The sequence below is a fragment of the Rattus norvegicus genome, chromosome 17 (assembly GCF_036323735.1).
Source record: "Rattus norvegicus strain BN/NHsdMcwi chromosome 17, GRCr8, whole genome shotgun sequence".
Lineage (NCBI taxonomy): Eukaryota > Metazoa > Chordata > Mammalia > Rodentia > Muridae > Rattus > Rattus norvegicus.
Window position 1 is genome coordinate 90,330,064 of NC_086035.1, and position 26,715 is coordinate 90,356,778.

Sequence of the window (26,715 nt, forward strand, 5' to 3'; positions counted from 1 at the left end):
GAATCTGTTGTTATGTCTCCCTTTTCATTTCTGATTTTGTTAATTTGGACGCACTCTCTGTGTCCTCTCATTAGTCTGGCTAAGGGTTTATCTATCTTGTTGATTTTCTCAAAGAACCAACTTTTGGTTCTGTTGATTCTTTCTATGGTCCTTTTTGTTTCTACTTGGTTGATTTCCACTCTGAGTTTGATTATTTCCTGCCTTCTACTCCTCCTGGGTGTATTTGCTTCTTTTTGTTCTAGAGCTTTTAGGTGTGCTGTCAAGCTGCTGACATATGCTCTTTCCTGTTTCTTTCTGCAGGCACTCAGCGCTATGAGTTTTCCTCTTAGCACAGCTTTCATTGTGTCCCATAAGTTTGGGTATGTTGTACCTTCATTTTCATTAAATTCTAAAAAGTTTTTAATTTCTTTATTTCTTCCTTGACCAGGTTATCATTGAGTAGAGCATTGTTCAATTTCCACGTATATGTGGGCATTCTTCCTTGATTGTTATTGAAGACCAGTTTTAGGCCGTGGTGGTCCGATAGCACGCATGGGATTATTTCTATCTTTCTGTACCTGTTGAGGCCCGTTTTTTGACCAATTATATGGTCAATTTTGGAGAAAGTACCATGAGGAGCTGAGAAGAAGGTATATCCTTTTGCTTTAGAATAGAATGTTCTATAAATATCCGTTAAGTCCATTTGGCTCATGACTTCTCTTAGTCTGTCTACATCTCTGTTCAATTTCTGTTTCCATGATTTGTCCATTGATGAGAGTGGGGTGTTGAAATCTCCCACCTTTATTGTGTGAGGTGCAATGTGTGTTTTGAGCTTTAGTAAGGTTTCTTTTACGTATGTAGGTGCCCTTGTATTTGGGGCATAGATATTTAGGGTTGAGAGTTCATCTTGGTGGATTTTTCCTTTGATGAATATGAAGTGTCCTTCCTTATCTTTTTTGATGACTTTTAATTGAAAATTGATTTTATTTGATATTAGAATGGCTAGTCCAGCTTGCTTCTTCTGACCATTTGCTTGGAAAGTTGTTTTCCAGCCTTTCACTCTGAGGTAGTGTCTGTCTTTGTCTCTGAGGTGTGTTTCCTGTAGGCAGCAGAATGCAGGGTCTTCGTTGCGTATCCAGTTTGTGAATCTATGTCTTTTTATTGGGGAGTTGAGGCCATTGATGTTGAGAGATATTAAGGAATAGTGATTATTGCTTCCTGTTATATTCATGTGAGGTTATGTTTGTGTGCTTTTCTTCTCTTTGTTTTCTTGCCAAGATGATTAGTTTCTTGCTTTTTCTAGTAGCTTGCCTCCTTATGTTGGGCTTTACCATTTATTATCCTTTGTAGTGCTGGATTTGTAGAAAGATATTGTGTAAATTTGTTTTTTTCATGGAATATCTTGGTTTCTACATCTATGTTAATTGAGAGTTTTGCAGGATACAGTAACCTGGGCTGGCATTTGTGCTCTCTTAGGGTCTGTATGACATCTGTCCAGGATCTTCTGGCTTTCATAGTCTCTGGCGAAAAGTGTGGTGTGATTCTGATAGGTCTGCCTTTATATGTTACTTGACCTTTTTCCCTTACTGATTTTAATACTCTTTCTTTATTTTGTGCATTTGGTGTTTTGACTATTATGTGTCAGGAGGTGTTTCTTTTCTGGTCCAATCTATTTGGAGTTCTGTAGGCTTCTTGTATGCTTATGGGTATCTCTTTCTTTAGGTTAGGGAAGTTTTCTTCTATGATTATGTTGAAGTTATTTATTGGTCCTTTGAGCTGGGAATCTTCACTCTCTTCTATACCTATTATCCTTAGGTTTGATCTTCTCATTGAGTCCTGGATTTCCTGTATGTTTTGGACCAGTAGCTTTTTCCGCTTTACATTATCTTTGACAGTTGAGTCAATGATTTCTATGGACTCTTCTGCTCCTGAGATTCTCTCTTCCATCTCTTGTATTCTGTTGGTGAAGCTCATATGTACAGCTCCTTGTCTCTTCTTTTGGTTTTCTATATCCAGGGTTGTTTCCATGTGTTCTTTCTTGATTGCTTCTATTTCCATTTTTAATCCCTTCAACTGTTTGATTGTGTTTTCCTGGAATTCTTTCAGGGATTTTTGTGACTCCTCTCTATGGGCTTCTACTTGTTTATTTATGTTTTCCTGGAATTCTTTCAGGCATTTTTGCGATTCCTCTCTGTAGGCTTTTATTTGTTCTCTAAGGGAGTTCTTCACATCTTTCTTGAAGTCCTCCAGCATCATGATCAAATATGATTTTGAAACTAGGTCTTCCTTTTGTGGTGTGTTTGGATATTTCGTGTTTGCTTTGGTGGGAGAATTGGGCTCCGATGATGCCATGTAGTCTTGGTTTCTGTTGCTTGGGTTCCTGCGCTTGCCTCTCGCCATCAGATTATCTCTAGTGTTACTTTGTTCTGCTATTTCTGACAGTGGCTAGACTGTCCTACAAGCCTGTGTGTCAGGAGTGCTGTAGACCTGTTTTCCTGTTTTCTTTCAGCCAGTTATGGGGACAGAGTGTTCTGCTTTCGGGCATGGAGTTTTTCCTATCTACAGGTCTTCAGCTGTTCCTGTGGGCTTGTGCCCTGAGTTCACCAGGCAGGTTGCTTGGAGCAGAAAAGTTGGTCTTACCTGTGGTCCCGAGGCTCAAGTTTGCTCATGGGGTGTTACTTATGAGCTCTCTGCGGGGGCAGCAACCAGGAGCACCAGCGCCGCCCTCTCCGGGAGCCCCCGTGCACCAGAGTCCCAGATGGCGTTTGGTGTTTTCCTCTGGAGTCAGAGATGTGGGCAGAGTGCAGTCTCTTCTGGTTTCCCAGGCGTGTCTGCCTCTCTGAAGGTTTAGCTCTTCCTCCCATGGGATTTGGGTGCAGAGAACTGTTTATTCGGTCAGTCCCTTCAGGTTCCGGAGGTGTCTCAGACGCAGTGGACCTGCTGCTCCTGTGCCCTTATCCAAGGGAACCCAGAGGCCGTATACAGTTTCCTCTTGGGCCAGGGATGTGGGCAGGGGTGGGCAGTGTTGGTGGTCTCTTCCGCTCTGCAGTCTCAGGAGTGCCCACCTGTCCGGGCGGTGAGCTCTCTCTCCCACGGGGTTTGGGAGCAGTGAGCTGGAGGCAGGGAGCGAGAGATTGGGAATCCCGCTAAAAACCGGAAGTGTCCGGTCCTAGAGGAATTTTGCCTCTGTGTGTCCCGAGGCCACCAGTCAGGTCACTTGCAGCAGAAAAGTTTGTCTTACCTGTGGTCCAGAGGCTCAAGTTTGCTCGTGGGGTGTTGCTTATGAGCTCTCCCCGGGGGCAGCAACCAGGAGGGCCTGTGCCGCCCTTTCCGGGAGCCCCCGTGCACCCACTGCGTATGGTTTTATGATACTGCCATGCTGGTTTTGTTGCTATAGCTCATAATATAACTTGAAATCTGGAATGGTGAGACCCTCAGCAACTTTTCTTTAACTATCCAGGGTTATTTTAATATCCTGGCCTTCTTTATGTTTTCATTTGAAATTTAAAATCATTTTTCAATTTTCTTCTTTTATTGGTTATTTTGTTTGCTTACATTTCAAATGTTATCCCCCTTCCCAGTTTTCCTTCCACAATCCCCCTAATCCCTCCTCTCTCCCCCTGCCTCTATGAGGGTACTCTCTCACCTGCCCAAAGAATTGTATTAGGACTTTGATTGGGGTTTCACTGAATTTGATTTATAAATTTCATGTTATTTACAATGTATTATAACATTGTAGACATTTTCAAAATATCAATTCTGTCCATCTATAAGCTTGAAGAAGAAGATACAATCTTCTTCAGTTTCTCCATTTCCATGTCTTAAAGTTTTCATTGTGCAAAATTTTCACTTCTTTGACTAGATTTATTTCAGGATATATTAATTTTTTGAGACTACTGTGAATGAAATCATTTTCCTGAGTGCTTTCTTGGCATGTTTGATGTTTGTCATTTGTACATTAGAAAACTTCTGACTTTTCTGTGTTCTACCACTTCACTGAACCTACTAGTCAGCTCTAAGATTTTTTTTTTTGGTGGAGTCTGTAGCATACATGTAAAGGTACCTACATTTTCCAGGAGACAAAATTTTCCATAAGTTTTCTTAAAGGTTTACTATGATTTTTCAAAGCAATACAATATTAAAAAAACATTATAAAATATAGGATGCAGTAGTTTTGAAAATCACATGATATTAGAAGCAAAAAATAGTTGTAGGAATGTGGATGGGGTGGGGAACAAATTTCATCAACACACATTATAGTCATATTAAAATTGTCAAACAGTTAAACAATTGTCAAAAATAAACCACATTTGGTTAAAGTTACAATTGTGTTTTCATAGCTACTGATTTTGATATATAACAGGATTCTCAATATCTAATTACTTTCCATTTTAATAACTATACTCTATTACTTAAATTATATTATACATTTCTTAGTTCTGGATTACACAACATTTTTAATGATTAAACCAACATGAATGTAAAATGCAAACCATAGTATAAAAACAATAGTGAGTCTAATCATCCTAGTGACTATGAAAAAAGAAATACTTTATGAACTATTATAATATAATTCCAAGGAAGTGTTTGTCAACCCTGAAAGACTAATCAAGAGACAATCCAATGTAATCACACCAGGGTCTTTATTTATAAGCTCTAGTTGGAGCTTAACTCAATGCCTATGCATGAGAATGTTCTGAAAAAGAAAAGCCTGGAATATTCATTGGGACAAGGTTTCATTGGAAATAGCAAGCAAGGGGTGAGTGTTTCTAGCCTGGCAAGCATCTAATTGGTGTGCTACTGTGGTCTTCAGCATAAGTGTCTGGTATCTTTTGTTTTCTTCTTAATTGGTGGTTGTTAGGCAGGGGCGAGCTTGCAACCTGGAGGTGTAGATTTTTTTGAGGAATAACCTAGAGCCTGGTGTTAGATGTAGGATTTGTTGGAGGAATAATCTGGAGACGTACATCTTGTTTGGGGTAGGCTGGAAACTGAAGCTGGGCTCAGGTTTTGTTGGGGTTAACCTGGGAACAAGCTAGGTACCAGCCTGGTCTGTTAGTTTACTTGAGTTTAAACTTAGTTCAGGCTCCCTAAGATGGAGTCTGAACTTCAAAAATTTGGTCTCTCAGTATTATTTAGTTTATACTTAGACTGATCAATTCAGAAATAATGTATGATCACAAACGAATATAGACTATTAGGACAAGTTTATACTTTCTATTTGTGAGTTTGGCTGTAGTGTGTGTATGTGTGTATGCATGTGTATGTATATCTTCATTTAGATATTTGCAGATTCCATACATCATGTGAATATGCACACACATATTTAGAAGCTGGAAGCCAATGCCATGTGTCTTCCAGAATCTCCACCTTAGATTTTGACTCAGCGTCTTTTGCTGATATTAAAATCTACTGATATAAGTATGCTGTCTGGCCAGTGCTCCAGGGATCTACCCTTCTCTGATGTAAGGATATATAAGTAAAATGCCACACCTAGCTTTTTCCTTGGCTCTGTGAGTTTGAAATCAAGAATCTCAGGCTTGTGTAGTAAGCACTTTATCCACTGCTGTGCTGTGAATATGTATGGCCCAGGGAATGGCACTATGAGGAGGTGTGAGCATGTTGGAGGAAGTGCATCATTGTGGGGATGGGCTTTGAGAGAGCTTCCTCTAGGCTGCCTGACAATGTCAGTCTTCTCCTGTTTGCCTTTGGAACAAGATGTAGAACTCAGCTTCTCCAGTGCCATGCCTGCCTGAATGCTGCCATGCTTCCCACCTTGATGATAATGGACTGAACCTCTGAATCTGTAAGCCAGCCCCAATTAGATGTTGTCCTCTGTATGAGTTGCTTTGGTGATGGTGTATCTTCACAGTAATGGAAATCCTGACTAAGACAAATACTAAGCCATATCCCTACTCCTGTATTTTCTAAACTACGGGACAACTGAAAAAACATACCTATTTGTAGTATAATTGTGAGAATATTTCTGATGTTTTCCACTAATGATGTATTCTATTGAACCCTACCAACAACTCTGATGCTTATTTATACTCATGTCTTTGATTTGTTTCTCTGACTAGAAATCAAACTTTTCTCACACTTTTATTGGAATAAACATTTTCCTATACATACATTGTTTCATTACAGTCAGTGGGGACATAATACTTTAATGTTCCCCTCAGCCTCTGTGTGTGTATGCATGCATGTGCATGTAGTGCTACAGTGTCCTGAGGAGGTGTGGTGGTTTGAGTGAGAATGTCCCCCCATGGGCTCAGAGGCATGAATTGTTGGTCCCCAGTTTGAGTAGACTACAGAGATGTGGACTTGCTTGAGAAACTTTGCCACAGGTTATGGGGAATGGCTTTGGCTTTGAAGTTGAAAAGCCATGTGTCATTCCCAGTTTGTTCTCTCTGCCTCCTGTTTGTGGTTCAATGTGTGAGCCCTAGATTTCTTCTGCAGCTACTGTCTGCTACCTGCAAGACAGACTGTTATCCATCTGGACCTGAAAGCCCAAGTTAATCTTTCTTTCTATAAATTGCCATGGGCATGGCTTTGTATTACAGCAATAGGAAAGGACAATGCAGAGGTCAGAGGACAATCTCATGCATCAGTCCTTGCCCACCATCCTGTTTCAGGAATATCTCTAGTTGTATGCTGTTGTATGTGCAGGACAAAGAAGCCTACCAGTTTTCAAGGATTCCACTGTATTTATTTCCTATCTCTCTGTGGGAGTGTGGGATTACAGACATGCAAGCTCAGCTATTACGTCTGGTTTTAACGTGGGTAGTGTGACACACACACATGCGTGCGCACGTACACACACACACACACACACACACACACACACACACACACTCCCTGAGAGGAATATTAAAGCATTATGTTCCCACTGACTGTAGTGAAAGAACTGTGTATGTATAGGAAAATGTTTATTCCAAGAAAAGTGTGAAAAAAGTTTGATTTCTAGTAAGAAAAGTAAATCATAGACGTAGGTACGTGTCAAACTCTTTATCAACCAAGCTATCTCCTCAACCCAATGTATTTGAAATCTTAACAACACTGTATTAAATATACACTCACATTTATATCCCTAAATTTCTATAATATTGCTGTATGTGTTAGTAAAATTATGTACAAGAATTTAAGTGGTTATTTTAAAAGTTAGATGTGAGAACTCTTTTATCTTAACTTTTGTATAATTTGAGTTGTCATGTTACCTTTTGCTTTTTAGCAATGACAAGAAATGTCCACAATGGAGGATAATGAGTTATAATTTAACTTTGTATTACTAAGTATTTGTTGTTAATTATAAAAATGATAAAATATCTTATTTCAAAATATATCCAGAAAGTGATTGAATTGCAAGACCCTCTTACAACCAGTGAGACAAGCGTGAAGAAGATACAAACCTGCAGATCAGGTAAATTTAGAAACACAGTCTTATGAAAAGAAGTTGTATAGAATATTGGAGACAAGCTATTCCTATCATCTATTAGCTTTATGATTTAGTCACTAGATTTGATGTAAAAAATGCAGTTACCACTGCCAACATTCACATTGCAAAATAGGTTACATACAAGCATGAGAAAATATTTTTAAATTGTAGTTATTTTCTGTTCAAATTTATAATATTCTCCCTCCTTTTTCCCTTTCTGTCTCCTCTACTGACTCTGCCCCTTCCTCCCTCTCATCTTTATGCCTTTTCTTTAAGTATTATCATTATATACATGCATACATTCATACATACACACACACACACACACACACACACATATATATATATATTAATGCAAGTGCTGAGTCCATTCAGTGTTGCACCCATGTATATGTTTTAAGGGTGACCACTTGGTACTAGATAATAGATTATGGGCTCCTCTCCGGGGAAGACTGGTTCTCTCTTATCTGCCATTAACTGCTGGTGGTTCTTCATCGAGGGTGGGGCTTTGTGAGGTTATGCCCATCCACATTGGCATACCAGCAGCTGTTACCTTTGTTCATGTCTTATTTAGACAACTATATTGTTAAGATCCCATGAGTGCACATGCCCCGGTCCTCTGGCTTACATGTCTCTACCTCCTTTTTCACAATGTTTATGAATCTTAGGCACTGTGTGTTTATCAGTTGCGGCTGGCCACCCAGTTGGCAAGTGTTCTCTGTGTTGTGGTCAACTGTGGGTTGGTGGTCTCCAATAGCTGCAAAGAAGCTTCTTTGATGAGGGGCTGGAACCAAACTCAACTGGCTGTATAGGGGTAAACATTTAGAACGCTGTTTGCACTTGGCTATTTTTTGTCAGCTTGGTATAATCAGAGAAGAGGAAACCTCAGTTGATGAAAAAGCTCCATAAGACCAGTCTGTAGATGGCCTATGGGCCATCTCTTCATTGCTGATTGACGTGGGAGGGCACAGCCCATTATGTTTAGTGTTACCCTTAGGCAGGTCTTGGATGGTGTAAGATAGCAGGCAGAAGAAGCCAAAGGAAGCAAGGCAGGAAGAAGCACTCCTGTATGGCCTCTGCTTCAGTTCTTGCCTCTAGGTTCCTGCCTCTAGGTTCCTGCCTGGAGTTCCTGCCCTGACTTTCCTCAATGATGGACAGTAACCTGAGAGTTACAATAAAGACTTTCCTCTCAAGTTGCATTCATTGTGTTTTATCACAGCACTTAACTTCCACTAACACACAATTAGGAATTACACTGTTAGGAAAGTGGCAGCAGTGGGTTTTCCTGTAGGTCCTGTGACCTCACCAGCCAAGGTTGGCTAGTCAGATTCACAGTACCAGGCATGCATTCTCTCCCATTGAGCAGACTATAAATCCAGTTAGATACATGTTGGTTAGCTCTAAAATATAAGTACCACTATTGAACTTTGGGGAAATTCTGCCATGCCAGTCACAGCTGGGTAGGACTAGTGAATGCATTTCTTTCTTGAAGCTGGCCTCATACCTTCTGTTGCTCTCAGAACTGTTCATGGAAGAGACTTATGGGTCAGACCCAACTAGATGACCCAAAGGCCTACGTCCAAAGTGTATGTTATTTCAAGCAGAAGTGATTTAAGTTCAAATTTTAGGAGGAAATTAAGGTTAACAGCAATAGCTTATGTTATATGGAATCTCTTGAACTATCCTGTTCAAAAATCCCAAAGCATATTTCTCATTCATGGGTTTTGTTAGATAGTCTGTGGCTTTTGGAGGGAGTATTATCACCAAAATGGCATAGTTTAATTTAAAATATTTGTATGTATGTATGTATGTATGTATGTATGTATGTATGTATGTATGTACACTTGTACATATACATATAAATAAATGTAATTTTAGGTAAGCATAAAGGAATGCTTCCCTATGGATTTTTTCCCTTTTTAAAAATTGCATTTCTTTATTTACATCTTAAATGTTATCCCATTTCCTGGTTTCCCCTCCAGAAACCTGCTATCCCACTCCCCCTGCTTCTGTGATGGTGTTCCCTCACCCACCCACCTATTCCCTCCCACCTCTCTGCCCAGACATTCCCCTACACTGGGAAATTGACAGGACCAAGGGCTTCTCTTCCTACTGATGCCTAACAAGGCCATCCTCTACTACATATTTGGATCGAGCCATCTCTGTGTTCTCTTGAGGGTGGTTTAGTACCTGGGAGCTCTGTTGTGTTTGGTTGGCTGATATTTTTGTTCTTTGTATGGGGTTACAAAACTCCTCAGCTACCACAGTCCTTTCTCTAACTCCTCCATTGGGGACCCTGTTCTCACTCCAGTGGTTGGCTGTGAGCACCCACCTCTGTATTTGTCAGTCTCTGGCAGAGCCTCACAGCAGACAGCTATATCAGGCTCCTGTCAGCAAGCACCTCTTGGCATCTGCAATCATGACTGGGTTTGGTGACTGAATATGAGATGGATCCCCATGTGTGGCCTAGTCTCTGGATGGCCTTTCCTTCAGTCTCTGCTCCACACTTTGTATCTGTGTTTCCTCCTATGAGTATTTTGTTCCCACTTCTAAGAAGGACTGAAGCATACATACTTTGGTCTTCCTTCTGATTGAGCTTCACGTGATCTACAAATTGTATTTTGGGTATTCTGATCTTTTGGGCTAATATCAACTTATCAGTGAGTACATACCATGTGTGTTCTTTTGTGATTGGATTACCTCATTTAGGATGATATTTTCTAGTTCTATCCATTTGCCTAAGAATTTCGTGAAGTCACTGTTTTTAATAGTTGTGTAGTACTTCATTGTGTAACTGCAATATTTTCTGTATCCATTCCTCTGTTGAAGGGCATCTGGGTTCTTACCAGCTTCTGGCTATTATAAATGAGTCTGCTATGAACATAGTGGAGCACGTGTCCTTGTTATATGTTGAAACATCTTTTGGGTGTATGCCCAGGACGGGTATAGCTGAGTTCTCAGGTAGAATTATGAACAATTTTCTGAGGAAATGCCAGACTGGTTTCCAGAGTGGTTGTACCAGCTTGCAATCTCACCAACAATGGAGGACTGTTTCTCTTTCTCTACATCCTCACCAGCATATTTTGTCACCTGAGTTTTTTTTTTTTTTTTTTTTTTTTATCAAGGACATTATTTTTATTTTTATTTTTTTTTTTATTAACTTGAGTATTTCTTATATACATTTCCAGTGTTATTCCCTTTCCCGGTTTCCGGGCAAACATCCCCCTCCCCCCTCCCCTTCCTTATGGGTGTTCCCCTCCCAACCCTCCCCCCATTGCCGCCCTCCCCCCATAGTCTAGTTCACTGGGGGTTCAGTCTTAGCAGGACCCAGGGCTTCCCCTTCCACTGGTGCTCTTACTAGGATATTCATTGCTACCTATGGGGTCAGAGTCCAGGGTCAGTCCATGTATAGTCTTTAGGTAGTGGCTTAGTCCCTGGAAGCTCTGGTTGCTTGGCATTGTTGTACTTTTGGGGTCTCGAGCCCCTTCAAGCTCTTCCAGTTCTTTCTCTGATTCCTTCAATAGGGGACCTATTCTCAGTTCAGTGGTTTGCTGCTGGCATTCGCATCTATATTTGCTGTATTCTGGCTGTGTCTCTCAGGAGCGATCTACATCCGGCTCCTGTCGGTCTGCACTTCTTTGCTTCATCCATCTTGTCTAATTGGGTGGCTGTATATGTATGGGCCACATGTGGGGCAGGCTCTGAATGGGTGTTCCTTCAGTCTCTGTTTTAATCTTTGCCTCTCTCTTCCCTGCCAAGGGTATTCTTTTTCCTCATTTAAAGAAGGAGTGAAGCATTCACATTTTGATCATCCGTCTTGAGTTTCGTGTGTTCCAGGGATCTAGGGTAATTCAAGCATTTGGGCTAATAGCCACTTATCAATGAGTGCATACCATGTATGTCTTTCTGTGATTGGGTTAGCTCACTCAGGATGATATTTTCCAGTTCCAACCATTTGCCTACGAATTTCATAAAGTCGTTGTTTTTGATAGCTGAGTAATATTCCATTGTGTAGATGTACCACATTTTCTGTATCCATTCCTCTGTTGAAGGGCATCTGGGTTCTTTCCAGCTTCTGGCTATTATAAATAAGGCTGCGATGAACATAGTGGAGCACGTGTCTCTTTTATATGTTGAGGCATCTTTTGGGTATATGCCCAAGAGAGGTATAGCTGGATCATCAGGCAGTTCAATGTCCAATTTTCTGAGGAACCTCCAGACTGATTTCCAGAATGGTTTTACCAGTCTGCAATCCCACCAACAATGGAGGAGTGTTCCTCTTTCTCCACATCCTCGCCAGCATCTGCTGTCACCTGAGTTTTTGATCTTAGCCAATCGCACTGGTGTGAGGTGAAATCTCAGGGTTGTTTTGATTTGCATTTCCCTTATGACTAAAGATGTTGAACATTTCTTTAGGTGTTTCTCAGCCATTCGGCATTCCTCAGCTGTGAATTCTTTGTTTAGCTCTGAACCCCATTTTTTAATAGGGTTATTTGTTTCCCTGCGGTCTAACTTCTTGAGTTCTTTGTATATTTTGGAAATAAGGCCTCTATCTGTTGTAGGATTGGTAAAGATCTTTTCCCAATCTGTTGGTTGCCGTTTTGTCCTAACCACAGTGTCCTTTGCCTTACAGAAGCTTTGCAGTTTTATGAGATCCCATTTGTCGATTCTTGATCTTAGAGCATAAGCCATTGGTGTTTTGTTCAGGAAATTTTTTCCAGTGCCCATGTGTTCCAGATGCTTCCCTAGTTTTTCTTCTATTAGTTTGAGTGTGTCTGGTTTGATGTGGAGGTCCTTGATCCACTTAGACTTAAGCTTTGTACAGGGTGATAAGGATGGATCGATCTGCATTCTTCTACATGTTGCCCTCCAGTTGAACCAGCACCATTTGCTGAAAATACTATCTTTTTTCCATTGGATGGTTTTGGCTCCTTTGTCAAAAATCAAGTGACCATAGGTGTGTGGGTTCATTTCTGGGTCTTCAATTCTATTCCATTGGTCTATCTGTCTGTCTCTGTACCAATACCATGCAGTTTTTATCACTATTGCTCTGTAATACTGCTTGAGTTCAGGGATAGTGATTCCCCCTGAAGTCCTTTTATTGTTGAGGATAGCTTTAGCTATCCTGGGTTTTTTGTTATTCCAGATGAATTTGCAAATTGTTCTGTCTAACTCTTTGAAGAATTGGATTGGTATTTTGATGGGGATTGCATTGAATCTGTAGATTGCTTTTGGTAAGATGGCCATTTTTACCATATTAATCCTGCCAATCCATGAGCATGGGAGATCTTTCCATCTTCTGAGGTCTTCTTCAATTTCTTTCCTCAGTGTCTTGAAGTTCTTATTGTACAGATCTTTTACTTGCTTGGTTAAAGTCACACCGAGGTACTTTATATTATTTGGGTCTATTATGAAGGGTGTCGTTTCCCTAATTTCTTTCTCGGCTTGTTTCTCTTTTGTATAGAGGAAGGCAACTGATTTATTTGAGTTAATTTTATACCCAGCCACTTTGCTGAAGTTGTTTATCAGCTTTAGTAGTTCTCTGGTGGAACTTTTGGGATCACTTAAATATACTATCATGTCATCTGCAAATAGTGATATTTTGACCTCTTCTTTTCCGATCTGTATCCCTTTGATCTCCTTTTGTTGTCTGATTGCTCTGGCTAGAACTTCAAGAACTATATTGAATAAGTAGGGAGAGAGTGGGCAGCCTTGTCTAGTCCCTGATTTTAGTGGGATTGCTTCAAGTTTCTCTCCATTTAGTTTAATGTTAGCAACTGGTTTGCTGTATATGGCTTTTACTATGTTTAGGTATGGGCCTTGAATTCCTATTCTTTCCAGGACTTTTATCATGAAGGGGTGTTGAATTTTGTCAAATGCTTTCTCAGCATCTAATGAAATGATCATGTGGTTCTGTTCTTTCAGTTTGTTTATATAATGGATCACGTTGATGGTTTTCCGTATATTAAACCATCCCTGCATGCCTGGGATGAAGCCTACTTGATCATGGTGGATGATTGTTTTGATGTGCTCTTGAATTCGGTTTGCCAGAATTTTATTGAGTATTTTTGCGTCGATATTCATAAGGGAAATTGGTCTGAAGTTCTCTTTCTTTGTTGTGTCTTTGTGTGGTTTAGGTATAAGAGTAATTGTGGCTTCATAGAAGGAATTCGGTAGGGCTCCATCTGTTTCAATTTTGTGGAATAGTTTGGATAATATTGGTATGAGGTCTTCTATGAAGGTTTGATAGAATTCTGCACTAAACCCGTCTGGACCTGGGCTCTTTTTGGTTGGGAGACCTTTAATGACTGCTTCTATTTCCTTAGGAGTTATGGGGTTGTTTAACTGGTTTATCTGTTCCTGATTTAACTTCGATACCTGGTATCTGTCTAGGAAATTGTCCATTTCCTGAAGATTTTCAAATTTTGTTGAATATAGGCTTTTATAGTAAGATCTGATGATTTTTTGAATTTCCTCCGAATCTGTAGTTATGTCTCCCTTTTCATTTCTGATTTTGTTAATTTGGACACACTCTCTGTGTCCTCTCGTTAGTCTGGCTAAGGGTTTATCTATCTTGTTGATTTTCTCAAAGAACCAACTTTTGGTTCTGTTGATTCTTTCTATGGTCCTTTTTGTTTCTACTTGGTTGATTTCAGCTCTGAGTTTGATTATTTCCTGCCTTCTACTCCTCCTGGGTGTATTTGCTTCTTTTTGTTCTAGAGCTTTTAGGTGTGCTGTCAAGCTGCTGACATATGCTCTTTCCTGTTTCTTTCTGCAGGCACTCAGCGCTATGAGTTTTCCTCTTAGCACAGCTTTCATTGTGTCCCATAAGTTTGAGTATGTTGTATCTTCATTTTCATTAAATTCTAAAAAGTTTTTAATTTCTTTCTTTATTTCTTCCTTGACCAGGTTATCATTGAGTAGAGCATTGTTCAATTTCCACGTATATGTGGGCATTCTTCCCTTATTGTTATTGAAGACCAGTTTTAGGCCGTGGTGGTCCGATAGCACGCATGGGATTATTTCTATCTTTCTGTACCTGTTGAGGCCCGTTTTTTGACCAATTATATGGTCAATTTTGGAGAAAGTACCATGAGGAGCTGAGAAGAAGGTATATCCTTTTGCTTTAGGATAGAATGTTCTATAAATATCCGTTAAGTCCATTTGGCTCATGACTTCTCTTAGTCTGTCTACATCACTGTTTAATTTCTGTTTCCATGATCTGTCCATTGATGAGAGTGGGGTGTTGAAATCTCCCACTATTATTGTGTGAGGTGCAATGTGTGTTTTGAGCTTTAGTAAGGTTTCTTTTACATATGTAGGTGCCCTTGTATTTGGGGCATAGATATTTAGGATTGAGAGTTCATCTTGGTTGATTTTTCCTTTGATGAATATGAAGTGTCCTTCCTTATCTTTTTTGATGACTTTTAGTTGGAAATTGATTTTATTTGATATTAGAATGGCTACTCCAGCTTCCTTCTTCTGACCATTTGCTTGGAAAGTTGTTTTCCAGCCTTTCACTCTGAGGTAGTGTCTGTCTTTGTCTCTGAGGTGTGTTTCCTGTAGGCAGCAGAATGCAGGGTCCTCGTTGCGTATCCAGTTTGTTAATCTATGTCTTTTTATTGGGGAGTTGAGGCCATTGATATTGAGAGATATTAAGGAATAGTGATTATTGCTTCCCGTTATATTCATATTTGATGTGAGGTTATGTTTGTGTGCTTTCATTCTCTTTGTTTTGTTGCCAAGACGATTAGTTTCTTGCTTCTTCTAGGGTATAGCTTGCCTCCTTATGTTGGGCTTTACCATTTATTATCCTTTGTAGTGCTGGATTTGTAGAAAGATATTGTGTAAATTTGGTTTTGTCATGGAATATCTTGGTTTCTCCATCAATGTTAATTGAGAGTTTTGCTGGATACAGTAATCTGGGCTGGCATTTGTGTTCTCTTAGGGTCTGTATAACATCAGTCCAGGATCTTCTGGCCTTCATAGTTTCTGGCGAGAAGTCTGGTGTGATTCTGATAGGTCTCCCTTTATATGTTACTTGACCTTTTTCCCTTACTGCTTTTAATATTCTATCTTTATTTTGTGCGTTTGGTGTTTTGACAATTATGTGACGGGAGGTGTTTCTTTTCTGGTCCAATCTATTTGGAGTTCTGTAGGCTTCCTGTATGTCTATGGGTATCTCTTTTTTTAGGTTAGGGAAGTTTTCTTCTATGATTTTGTTGAAGATATTTACTGGTCCTTTGAGCTGGGAGTCTTCACTCTCTTCTATACCTATTATCCTTAGGTTTGATCTTCTCATTGAGTCCTGGATTTCCTGTATGTTTTGGACCAGTAGCTTTTTCCGCTTTACATTATCTTTGACAGTTGAGTCAATGATTTCTATGGAATCTTCTGCTCCTGAGATTCTCTCTTCCATCTCTTGTATTCTGTTGGTGAAGCTTGTATCTACAGCTCCTTGTCTCTTCTTTTGGTTTTCTATATCCAGGGTTGTTTCCATGTGTTCTTTCTTGATTGCTTCTATTTCCATTTTTAATTCCTTCAACTGTTTGATTGTGTTTTCCTGGAATTCTTTCAGGGATTTTTGCCATTCCTCTCTGTAGGCTTTTACTTGTTTATTAATGTTTTCCTGTGCTTCCCTAAGTGTGTTCAGGTCTTTCCTGAAGTCCTCCAGCATCATGATCAAATATGATTTTGAAACTAGATCTTGCTTTTCTGGTGTGTTTGGATATTCCATGTTTGTTTTGGTGGGAGAATTGGGCTCCGATGATGGCATGTAGTCTTGGTTTCTGTTGCTTGGGTTCCTGCGCTTGCCTCTCGCCATCAGATTATCTCTAGTGTTACTTTGTTCTGCTATTTCTGACAGTGGCTAGACTGTCCTATAAGCCTGTGTGTCAGGAGTGCTGTAGACCTGTTTTCCTCTCTTTCAGTCAGTTATGGGGACAGAGTGTTCTGCTTTTGGGCGTGTAGTTTTTCCTCTCTACAGGTCTTCAGCTGTTCCTGTGGGCCTGTGTCTTGAGTTCACCAGGCAGCTTTCTTGCAGCAGAAAATTTGGTCTTACCTGTGGTCCCGAGGCTCCGGTTTGCTCGTGGGGTGCTGTCCAGGGGCTCTCTGCAGCGGCAGCAACCAGGAAGACCTGTGCCGCCCCTTCCGGGAGCTTCAGTGCACCAGGGTTCCAGATGGTCTTTGGCTTTTTCCTCTGGCGTCCGAGATGTGTGTGCAGAGAGCAGTCTCTTTTGGTTTCCCAGGCTTGTCTGCCTCTCTGAAGGTTCAGCTCTCCCTCCCACGGGATTTGGGTGCAGAGAACTGTTTATCCGGTCTGTTTCCTTCAGGGTCCGGCGGTGTCTTCGGCAGGGGTCCTGCCGCTCCTGGGCCCTCCCCCACGGGAGCCCAGAGGCCTTATACAGTTTCCTCTTGGGCCAGGGATGTGGGCAGGGGTGAGCAGTGTTGGTGGTCTCTTCCGCTCTGCAGCCTCAGGAGTGCCCACCTGACCAGGCGGTTGGGTCTCTCTCTCACCGGGTCTGGGAGCAGAGAGCTGCTGCGGGCCGGGATCCGCGGGTGTGGGACTTCCGGTAAACACAGAACGTGCCCGGTTCTAGAGAAATTCTGCTTCCGTGTGTCCCAAGCTCACCAGGCAGCTTTCTTGCAGCAGAAAATTTGGTCTTACCTGTGGTCCCGAGGCTCAAGTTCGCTCGTGGGGTGCTGCCCAGGGGCTCTCTGCAGCGGCAGCAACCAGGAAGACCTGTGCCGCCCCTTCCGGGAGCTTCAGTGCACCAGGGTTCCAGATGATCTTTGGCTTTTTCCTCTGGCGTCCGAGATGTGTGTGCAGGGAGCAGTCTCTTCTGGTTTCCCAGGCCTGTCTGCCTCTCTGAAGGTTTAGCTCTCCCTCCCACGGGATTTGGGTGCAGAGAACTGTTTATCCGGTCTGTTTCCTTCAGGGTCCGGCGGTGTCTGTGGCAGGGGTCCTGCCGCTCCTGGGCCCTCCCCCACGGGAGCCCAGAGGCCTTATACAGTTTCCTCTTGGGCCAGGGATGTGGGCAGGGGTGAGCAGTGTTGGTGGTCTCTTCCGCTCTGCAGCCTCAGGAGTGCCCACCTGACCAGGCGGTTGGGTCTCTCTCTCACCGGGTCTGGGAGCAGAGAGCTGCTGCCTCACCTGAGTTTTTGATCTTAGCCATTCTGACTGGTGTGAGGTGGAATCTCAGAGTTGTTTTGATTTGCATTTCCCTGATGACTAAGAATGTTGAGCATTTCTTTAGGTACTTCTCAGCCTTTTGATGTTCCTCAGCTAAGAATTCTTTGTTTAGATCTGTACCCATTTTTTAATAGGGTTATTTGGCTCTTTGGAGTCTAACTTCTTGAGTTCTTTGTATATTTTGGATATTAGCCCTCTATCAGGTAAAGGATTAATAAAGATCTTTTCCAAATCTTTTGGTTGCTATTTTTGTCCTAATGACAGTGTCTTTTCCCTTATAGAAGCTTTGCAGTTTTATGAGGTCCCATTTCTTGATCTTAGAGCATAAGCCATTGGTGTTTTGTTCAGGAAATTTTCTCCAGTGCCTATGTGTTCGAGACTCTTCCCCACATTTTCTTCTATTTGTTTGAGTGTATCTGGTTTGATGTCGAGGTCCTTAATCCAACTGGACTTAAGCTTTGTACAGGAAAATGAGAATGGTTCCATTTGCATTCTTCTACATGCTGACCTCCAGTTAAACCAGCACTATTTGTTGAAAATGCTATCTTTCATCCATTGGATGGTTTCAGCTCCTTTGTCAAAGATCAAGTGACCATAGGTGTGTGGGTTAATTTCTGGATCTTAATTCTGTTCCACTGATCTATCTGCCTGTCTCTGTACCAATACCAGACAGTTTTTATGACTATTGCTCTGTAATACTGCTTGAAGTCAGGATGGTGATTCTGTTATTGTTGAGTATAGTTTTCCCTATCCTGGGTTTTTTGTTATTCCAAATGAATTTGAAAATTGCTCTTTCTATCTCTATAAAGAACAGAGGAGGAATTTTGATAGGGATTGCATTGAATCTGTAGATTGCTTTTGGCAAAATGGCAATCTTTACTATATTAGTCCTGCCAATCCATGAGCATGGGAGATCTTTCCATCTTATGAGATCTTCCTCAATTTCCTTCTTCAGAGACTTGAAGTTCTTGTCATACAGATCTTTCACTTGCTTGCTTAAAGTCACATCAAGATTATTTTATATTATTTGGGACTATTGTGAAGGGTGTCCTTTCCCCAATTTTTTTCTCAGTCTGTTTATCTTTTGAGTATAGGAAGACTCCTGATTTGTTTGAGTTAATTTTCTATCCTGACACTTTGCTGAAGTTGTTTATCAGGTTAAGTAGTTCTCTGGTGGAACTTTTCGGGTCACTTAAGTACACTATCATTTCATCTGAAAATAGTGATATTTTGATTTTTTTTCCTTTCCAATTTGTATCCCTTTGACCTCCTTTTGTTGTCTGATTGCTCTGGCTAGGACTTCGAGTACTGTATTTGAATAAGTAGGGAGAGAGTGAGTAGCCTTGTCTAGTCCCTGATTTTCATGGGATTGCTTCAAGTTTCTCTCCATTTAATTTGATGTTGGTTTCTGGTTTGCTGTATATTGCTTTTACTATGTTTAGATATGGGCCTTGAATTCCCGATCTTTCCAGGACTTTTATCTTGAAGGGTTATTGAATTTTGTCAAATGCTTTCTCAGCATCTAATGTAATGATCATGTAGTTCTTAACTTTGAGTTTGTTTATATAGTGGATTATGTTGATGGATTTCCCAGTATTAAACCATTCCTGCATACCTGGGATGAAGCCTACTTGATCATGCTAGATGATCATTTTGATGTGTTCTTAGATTCGTTTTGCAAGAACTTTATTGAGTATTTTTGCATCAATATTCATAAGGGAAATTGGTTCGAAGTCCTCTTTCTTTGTTGGGTCTTTGTGTGGTTTCAGTAGAAGAGTAATTGTGGCTTCATAGAAAGAATTTGGTAGTGCTCCATCTGTTTCTATTTTGGGCAATAGTTTGGACAGTATTGGTGTGAGCTCTTCTATGAAGGTCTGATAGAATTCTGCATTAAACGCATCTGGTTGTGGGATCCTTTTGGTTGGAAGACTTGTAATAACTGCTTCTATTTCTTTAGGAGTTATGGGGTCATTTAGATGGTTTATTTGTTCCTGATTTAACTTTGGTACCTGGTATTTGTCTAAGAAATTGTCCATTTCCTCCAGATTTTCCAGTTTTGTTGAAGATAGGCTTTTGTAGTAGGATCTGATTATATCTTTAATGTCCTCAGATTCATTTGTTATGTCTCCCTTTTCATTTCTGATTTTGTTAATTTGGATACACTCTCTGTGCCCTCTGGTTGGTCTGGCTAAGGGTTTAATCTATCTTGTTGATTCTCTCAAAGAACCAGCTCCTGTTTTTTTTTTGTTTTTGTTTTTGGTTTTTTTTTTTGATTCTTTGTATAGTTCTTTTTGTTTCTACTTGGTTGATTTCAGCCCTGAGTTTGATTATTTCCTGTCTTCTACTCCTCTTGGTTATATTTGCTTCTTTTTGTTCTAGAGCTTTCAGGTGTGCTGTCAAGCTGCTGACATGCTCTCTCCAGTTTCTTTTTGGAGGCATTCATAGATGTGAGCTTTCCTCTTAGCATTGCTTTCTTTGTGTACCATAAATTTGAGTATGTTGTGCCTTCATTTTCATTAAATTCTAAGAAGTCCTTAATCTCCTCTTTATTTTTCCTTGACCAAGTTGTCACCGAGTATAGCATTGTTCAACTTCCATGTATATGTGGGATTTCTGTTATTATTGCTGTTATTGAAGATCAGCCTTATAGCGTGGTGATCTGATAGAGTGCATGGGGTTACTTCTATCTTCCTGTATCAGTTGAGGCCTGTTTTGTGACTGATTATATGATCAATTTTGGAGAAGGTACCATTAGGTGCTGAGAAGGTATATTCTTTTAGGATGGAATGTTCTATAAATATCTGTTAAATTCATTTGGTTCATAACTTCTGTTAGTTTCTTTATGTCTCTGTTTAATTTCTGTTTCCATGATCTGTCCATTGATGAGAGTGGGGTGTTGAAACCTCCTACTATTATTGTGTGACATGCAATGTGTGTTTTGAGCTTTAGTAAGGTTTCTTTTGTGTATGTAGGTGCCCTTGCATTTGGAGCATAGATATTTAGGATTGAGAGTTCATCTTGGTGGATTTTTCCTTTGATAAATATGAAATGTCATTTCTTATCTTTTTAAATGACTTTTGGTTGAAAGTCAATTTTTTTCCATCTTTATTAACTTGTGTATTTCTTATTTACATTTCGACTGTTATTCCCCTTCCCAGTTTCTGAGCCAACATCCCCCAAGCCCCTCCCCCTCCCCTTCTCTATCCGTGTTCCCCTCCCCATCCTCCTCCAATTATAGACCTCCCCCCAACAACGTTCACTGGTGGTTTAGTCTTGGCAGGACCAAGGGCTTCCCCTTCCACTGGTGCTCTTACTAGGCTATTCATTGCTACATATGCAGTTGGAGTCCAGGGTCGGTCCATGAATAGTCTTTGGGTAGTGGCTTAGTCCCTGGAAGCTCTGGTTGCTTGGCATTGTTGTTCATATGGGGTCTCAAGCTCCTTCAAGCTCTTTCAGTTCTTTCTCTGATTCCTTCAACTGGGGTCCCATTCCCAGTTCAGTGGTTTGTTGCTGGCATTCGCCTATGTATTTGCCGAATTCTGGCTGTGTCTCTCAGGAGAGATCTACATCCAGCTCCTGTTGGCCTGCACTTCTTTGCTTCATCCATCTTATCTAGTTTGGTGGCTGTATATGTATGTGTCACATGTGGGGCAGGCTCTGAATGGGTGTTCCTTCAGTCTCTGTTTTAAACTTTGCCTCACTATTCACTCCCAAGGGTATTCGTGTTCCCCTTTTAAAGAAGGAGTGAAGCATTCACATTTTGGTCATCCTTCTTGAGTTTCCTGTGTTCTGTGAATCTAGGGTAATTTGAGCATTTGGACTAATAGCCACTTATCAATGAGCGCATACCATGTGTGTTTTTTTGTGATTGGCTTACCTCACTGAGGATGATATTTTCCAGTTCCATCCATTTGTCTATGAATTTCATAAAGTCATTGTTTTTGACAGCTGAATTATATTCCATTGTGTAGATGTACCACATTTTCTATATCCATTCCTCTGTTGAAGGGCATCTGGGTTCTTTCCAGCTTCTGGCTATTATAAATAAGGCTGCGATGAATATAGTGGAGCACGTGTCTTTTTTATATGTTGGGGCATCTTTTGGGTATATGCCCAAGAGAGGTATAGCTGGGTCCTCAGGTAGTTCAATGTCCAATTTTCTGAGGAACCTCCAGACTGATTTCCAGAATGGTTGTACCAGTCTGCAATCCCACCAACAATGAAGGAGTGTTCCTCTTTCTCCACATCCTCGCCAGCATCTGCTCTCACCTGAGTTTTTGATCTTAGCCATCCTCACTGGTGTGAGGTGGAATCTCAGGGTTGTTTTGATTTGCATTTCCCTTATGACTAAAGATGTTGAACATTTCTTTAGGTGTTTCTCAGCCGTTCGGCATTCCTCAGCTGTGAATTCTTTGTTTAGCTCTAAACCCATGCTTGTATCTACGGGTCCTTGTTTTTTCCTTAGGTTTCCTATATCCAGGGATGTCTCTCTTTCTGCTTTATTTTTTCTATTTCCATTTTCAATTTCTTCACCTGTTTGGTTGTGTTTTCTTTTAATTCTTTCAGGGATTTTTGTGTTTCCTCTCTAAGTGCTTCTACTTCTTTACTTGTGTTTTCCTGCATTTCTTTTTTTTTTTTTTGTTTTTGTTTTTGTTTTTATTTTATTTTATTTTTTTTATTAACTTGAGTATTTCTTATATACATTTCGAGTGTTATTCCCTTTCCCGGTATCCGGGCAAACATCCCCCTCCCCCTCCCCTTCCTTATGGGTGTTCCCCTCCCAACCCTCCCCCCATTGCCGCCTCCCCCCAACAGTCTAGTTCACTGGGGGTTCAGTCTTAGCAGGACCCAGGGCTTCCCCTTCCACTGGTGCTCTTACTAGGATATTCATTGCTATCTATGAGGTCAGAGTCCAGGGTCAGTCCATGTATAGTCTTTGGGTAGTGGCTTAGTCCCTGGAAGCTCTGGTTGCTTGGCATTGTTGTACATATGGGGTCTCGAGCCCCTTCAAGCTCTTCCAGTTCTTTCTCTGATTCCTTCAACGGGGGTCCTATTCTCAGTTCAGTGGTTTGCTGCTGGCATTCGCCTCTGTATTTGCTGTATTCTGGCTGTGTCTCTCAGGAGCGATCTACATCCGGCTCCTGTCGGTCTGCACTTCTTTGCTTCATCCATCTTGTCTAATTGGATGGCTGTATATGTATGGGCCACATGTGGGGCAGACTCTGAATGGGTGTTCCTTTAGTCTCTGTTTTAATCTTTGCCTCTCTCTTCCCTGCCAAGGGTATTCTTGTTCCCCTTTTAAAGAAGGAGTGAAGCATTCACATTTTGATCATCCGTCTTGAGTTTCATTTGTTCTAGGCATCTAGGGTAATTCAAGCATTTGGGCTAATAGCCACTTATCAATGAGTGCATACCATGTATGTCTTTCTGTGATTGGGTTACCTCACTCAGGATGATATTTTCCAGTTCCAACCATTTGCCTACGAATTTCATAAAGTCGTTGTTTTTGATAGCTGAGTAATATTCCATTGTGTAGATGTACCACATTTTCTGTATCCATTCCTCTGTTGAAGGGCATCTGGGTTCTTTCCAGCTTCTGGCTATTATAAATAAGGGTGCAATGAACATAGTGGAGCACGTGTCTTTTTTATATGTTGAGGCATCTTTTGGGTATATGCCCAAGAGAGGTATAGCTGGATCCTCAGGCAGTTCAATGTCCAATTTTCTGAGGATCCTCCAGACTGATTTCCAGAATGGTTGTACCAGTATGCAATCCCACCAACAATGAAGGAGTGTTCCTCTTTCTCCACATTCTCGCCAGCATCTGTTGTCCCCTGAGTTTTTGATCTTAGCCATTCTCACTGGTGTGAGGTGAAATCTCAGGGTTGTTTTGATTTGCATTTCCCTTATGACTAAAGATGTTGAACATTTCTTTAGGTGTTTCTCAGCCATTCGGCATTCCTCAGCTGTGAATTCTTTGTTTAGCTCTGAACCCCATTTTTTAATAGGGTTATTTGTTTCCCTGCGGTCTAACTTCTTGAGTTCTTTGTATATTTTGGATATAAGGCCTCTATCTGTTGTAGGATTGGTAAAGATCTTTTCCCAATCTGTTGGTTGCCGTTTTGTCCTAACCACAGTGTCCTTTGCCTTACAGAAGCTTTGCAGTTTTATGAGATCCCATTTGTCGATTCTTGATCTTAGAGCGTAAGCATTGGTGTTTTGTTTAGGAAATTTTTTCCAGTGCCCATGTGTTCCAGATGCTTCCCTAGTTTTTCTTCTATTAGTTTGAGTGTGTCTGGTTTGATGTGGAGGTCCCTGATCCACTTGGACTTAAGCTTTGTACAGGGCGATAAGCATGGATCGATCTGCATTCTTCTACATGTTGACCTCCAGTTGAACCAGCACCATTTGCTGAAAATACTATCTTTTTTCCATTGGATGGTTTTGGCTCCTTTGTCAAAAATCAAGTGACCATAGCTGTGTGGGTTCATTTCTGGGTCTTCAATTCTATTCCATTGGTCTATCTGCCTGTCTCTGTACCAATACCATGCAGTTTTTTATCACCATTGCTCTGTAATACTGCTTGAGTTCAGGGATAGTGATTCCCCCTGAAGTCCTTTTATTGTTGAGGATAGCTTTAGCTATCCTGGGTTTTGTTATTCCAGATGAATTTGCAAATTGTTCTGTCTTTGAAGAATTGGATTGGTATTTTGATGGGGATTGCATTGAATCTGTAGATTGCTTTTGGTAAAATGGCCATTTTTACTATATTAATCCTGCCAATCCATGAGCATGGGAGATCTTTCCATCTTCTGAGGTCTTCTTCAATTTCCTTCTTCAGTGTCTTGAAGTTCTTATTGTACAGATCTTTTACTTGCTTTGTTAAAGTCACACCGAGGTACTTTATATTATTTGGGTCTATTATGAAGGGTGTCGTTTCCCTAATTTCTTTCTCGGCTTGCTTCTCTTTTGTATAGAGGAAGGCAACTGATTTATTTGAGTTAGCTTTTCTTTCTGTCTCTGACAGTGGCTTGACCCTCCTGTAGGCCTGTGTGTCAGCACTTCTTTAGACCTGTTTTCTTTCAGCTGGATCTGGGAATGGAGAGCTCTGCTCTCAGGTTTTAGGAGCTCCTGGTGATTGACTTTCTGCTCTAGGCACAGGAGAAACCTCAAGGTTCCTGCTGCTGATTGCTCCTATGACCCAGGGGGCACATATGGCCCTAGGCAATTTCCTCTTGATTCAGGAATGTGGGCAGAAAGTAGTTGTCCCTTCTGAGTTCTCAAAAGTGTTTGTACTTCTGAGGGTCCAGCTCTCTCCTCCATGGGATTTGGGTGCAGAGAGCTGTGGTATCAGTTCAGTTCAATTTTGGGGGCAGGCAGAAACCAGCAGGTTCCTGCTGTTGGCTGCTCTTATATTCTTATATCCAGAGGCACTATGCAGTTTCTTCTTGGGCCAGGAGTGTGGGTAAAAGTGTTGGTTTGTCCTGCGGTCTCAGGATTGACTGTACTTCTGGGAGTTCATCTCTCTCCCTCATGGGATTTGGGTGCAGGGAGCTGTGGGAGTGATTCAGTTCCAAAAATAAACATTCTTTTCAAATGACTTTTACCTTAATTGTATAAAATTATTTCTGATTTTAAATTAATTTTATTGGTGATTATAGAAATAATTCTTTTTAGGTAATTGGTATTCATAATTTATTAAAATTAGCAGAATCTGAACTAGAGGTGATATCATTGGAAGATGAAATCAGTGGCAAAGAGACTATAAATAACCCACAGCAGGTATGTAAATATTTAGAGTTAAACTGACAACAATACTGTTTTGCTTCAAATTTTAGCATAGGCTAAAAAAAACTAACCAAGAATTCTGCTAGCTAGCTAGTTAAAAATGTACTACTCACTTTTATCTGGTTGTTTAAGACAACTTGTTCTTTTTCTTCTGGATCCAAAAGAAACCTAATAAGGATATTGCCATATTACATCTCTAGAGACTTAAAATTTTACTAATTTTTCAAATTTACAATAAGCCTCTTGGTCTGATTAACACATTGTGTCCTATGGATACATTTGGATTTCATAATTAGGTACGTGTAATCTAACATAAACTACAGTATATCTGTTATTATTAGAATATCAATTTCTATTTTGTATAATTTAAATTCCCCAAAGTTCACCTTTTCAGCTGGGTCACTTTAAGCAAGCTAGACTGGACCTTTATGGTGTACATAGATATTTAAGCATAAAAAGACAGTATGTGACAAACAAGGCAAATACTAAAATGCATCATAAGTAGACAGATGCACCTAGGAAGTGCTAGAGTTGGTCTTGAGAAAGTTCTTCTTCTCAGAAGGTAGTTCTGGCCAACATGTATTCCTCTTTTCATAGCCTTCCCAGTGATAATACTCTCTTAGAATAATGATTTGCAAGTTTTTGAGGTCTTTTCATATTTTAGGTCATATGTTGACCAACACATTCTTAATTTTCTTAATTTTTTTAGCAATGCTGCAAGTTCTAATTCAAGAGAAGTTCATAATTTACCAAGTCTACTGTGGGGTTCAGTAGACAGAAGAAACTTCTGGAACTGTCTATATCATTGGGGAAACTCATGACGTTGGATTGTGAACCCACATATTTGTCTTCCTTCTTAAATAAATGTTTCAATTAATTTCTTTTCATTTATTAAGGTAATCTGTTAATTAAAATGATTGTGTAGGTACTAGTCACAATTTGGTAAGGATAGAAACCCTCATGAGGGAGGCCATGGTTTAGCAATGTGCTGTCATGGAGACAGATTTTTGTTCTGAAATATAACAAAGATAACATCATAGTCAGGTATGTGGCAGAAGGTCTGAATCAAGCACCTCTTATAAAGCCTGCAGGGATTGCAGGAGCCCAAGAAAGTGTGGTCTGATTTGAGCCAAATAGAACCCAGCTGTGTAAAAGAGGAGACTCTTCAGAAGTATAAGAAGACTAATAGGAGGTGACATTAACAGGAAACCTCTCTGTGTGTAAAAGTGTTGGCATTTAAAATATTCTAACTTAGGGTAAGCTAATTTACTTTGCCTTAAATTTGCCATCTGTTATGTCAAGATAACATTGGGTTATTAAAATG

The 26,715-nt window shown here is 40.5% G+C and overlaps 1 protein-coding gene across 15 annotated transcripts in view; it reads left to right on the forward strand.

Moving 5' to 3' along the window:
- The window catches only part of Potec (POTE ankyrin domain family, member C), a 108,530-nt gene extending 82,262 nt beyond the window's left edge, over positions 1-26,268 (forward strand). For 7 of the 15 annotated variants that reach the window (XM_017600753.3, XM_063276805.1, XM_008771920.4 and 4 more), the window contains 3 exons: positions 7,324-7,396; positions 25,312-25,385; positions 26,101-26,268. In XM_017600753.3, the coding sequence (XP_017456242.1) occupies positions 7,324-7,396; positions 25,312-25,385; positions 26,101-26,118 (165 nt within the window). In that variant the 3' untranslated portion in view covers positions 26,119-26,268. Of the gene's footprint in view, positions 1-5,694; positions 5,783-7,323; positions 7,397-25,280; positions 25,386-26,100 lie in introns of those variants that run through there. The other 8 variants (XM_063276801.1, XM_063276803.1, XM_003751731.5 and 5 more) reach the window with 6 other exon arrangements.
- The last annotated feature ends 447 nt before the right edge of the window (positions 26,269-26,715 follow it).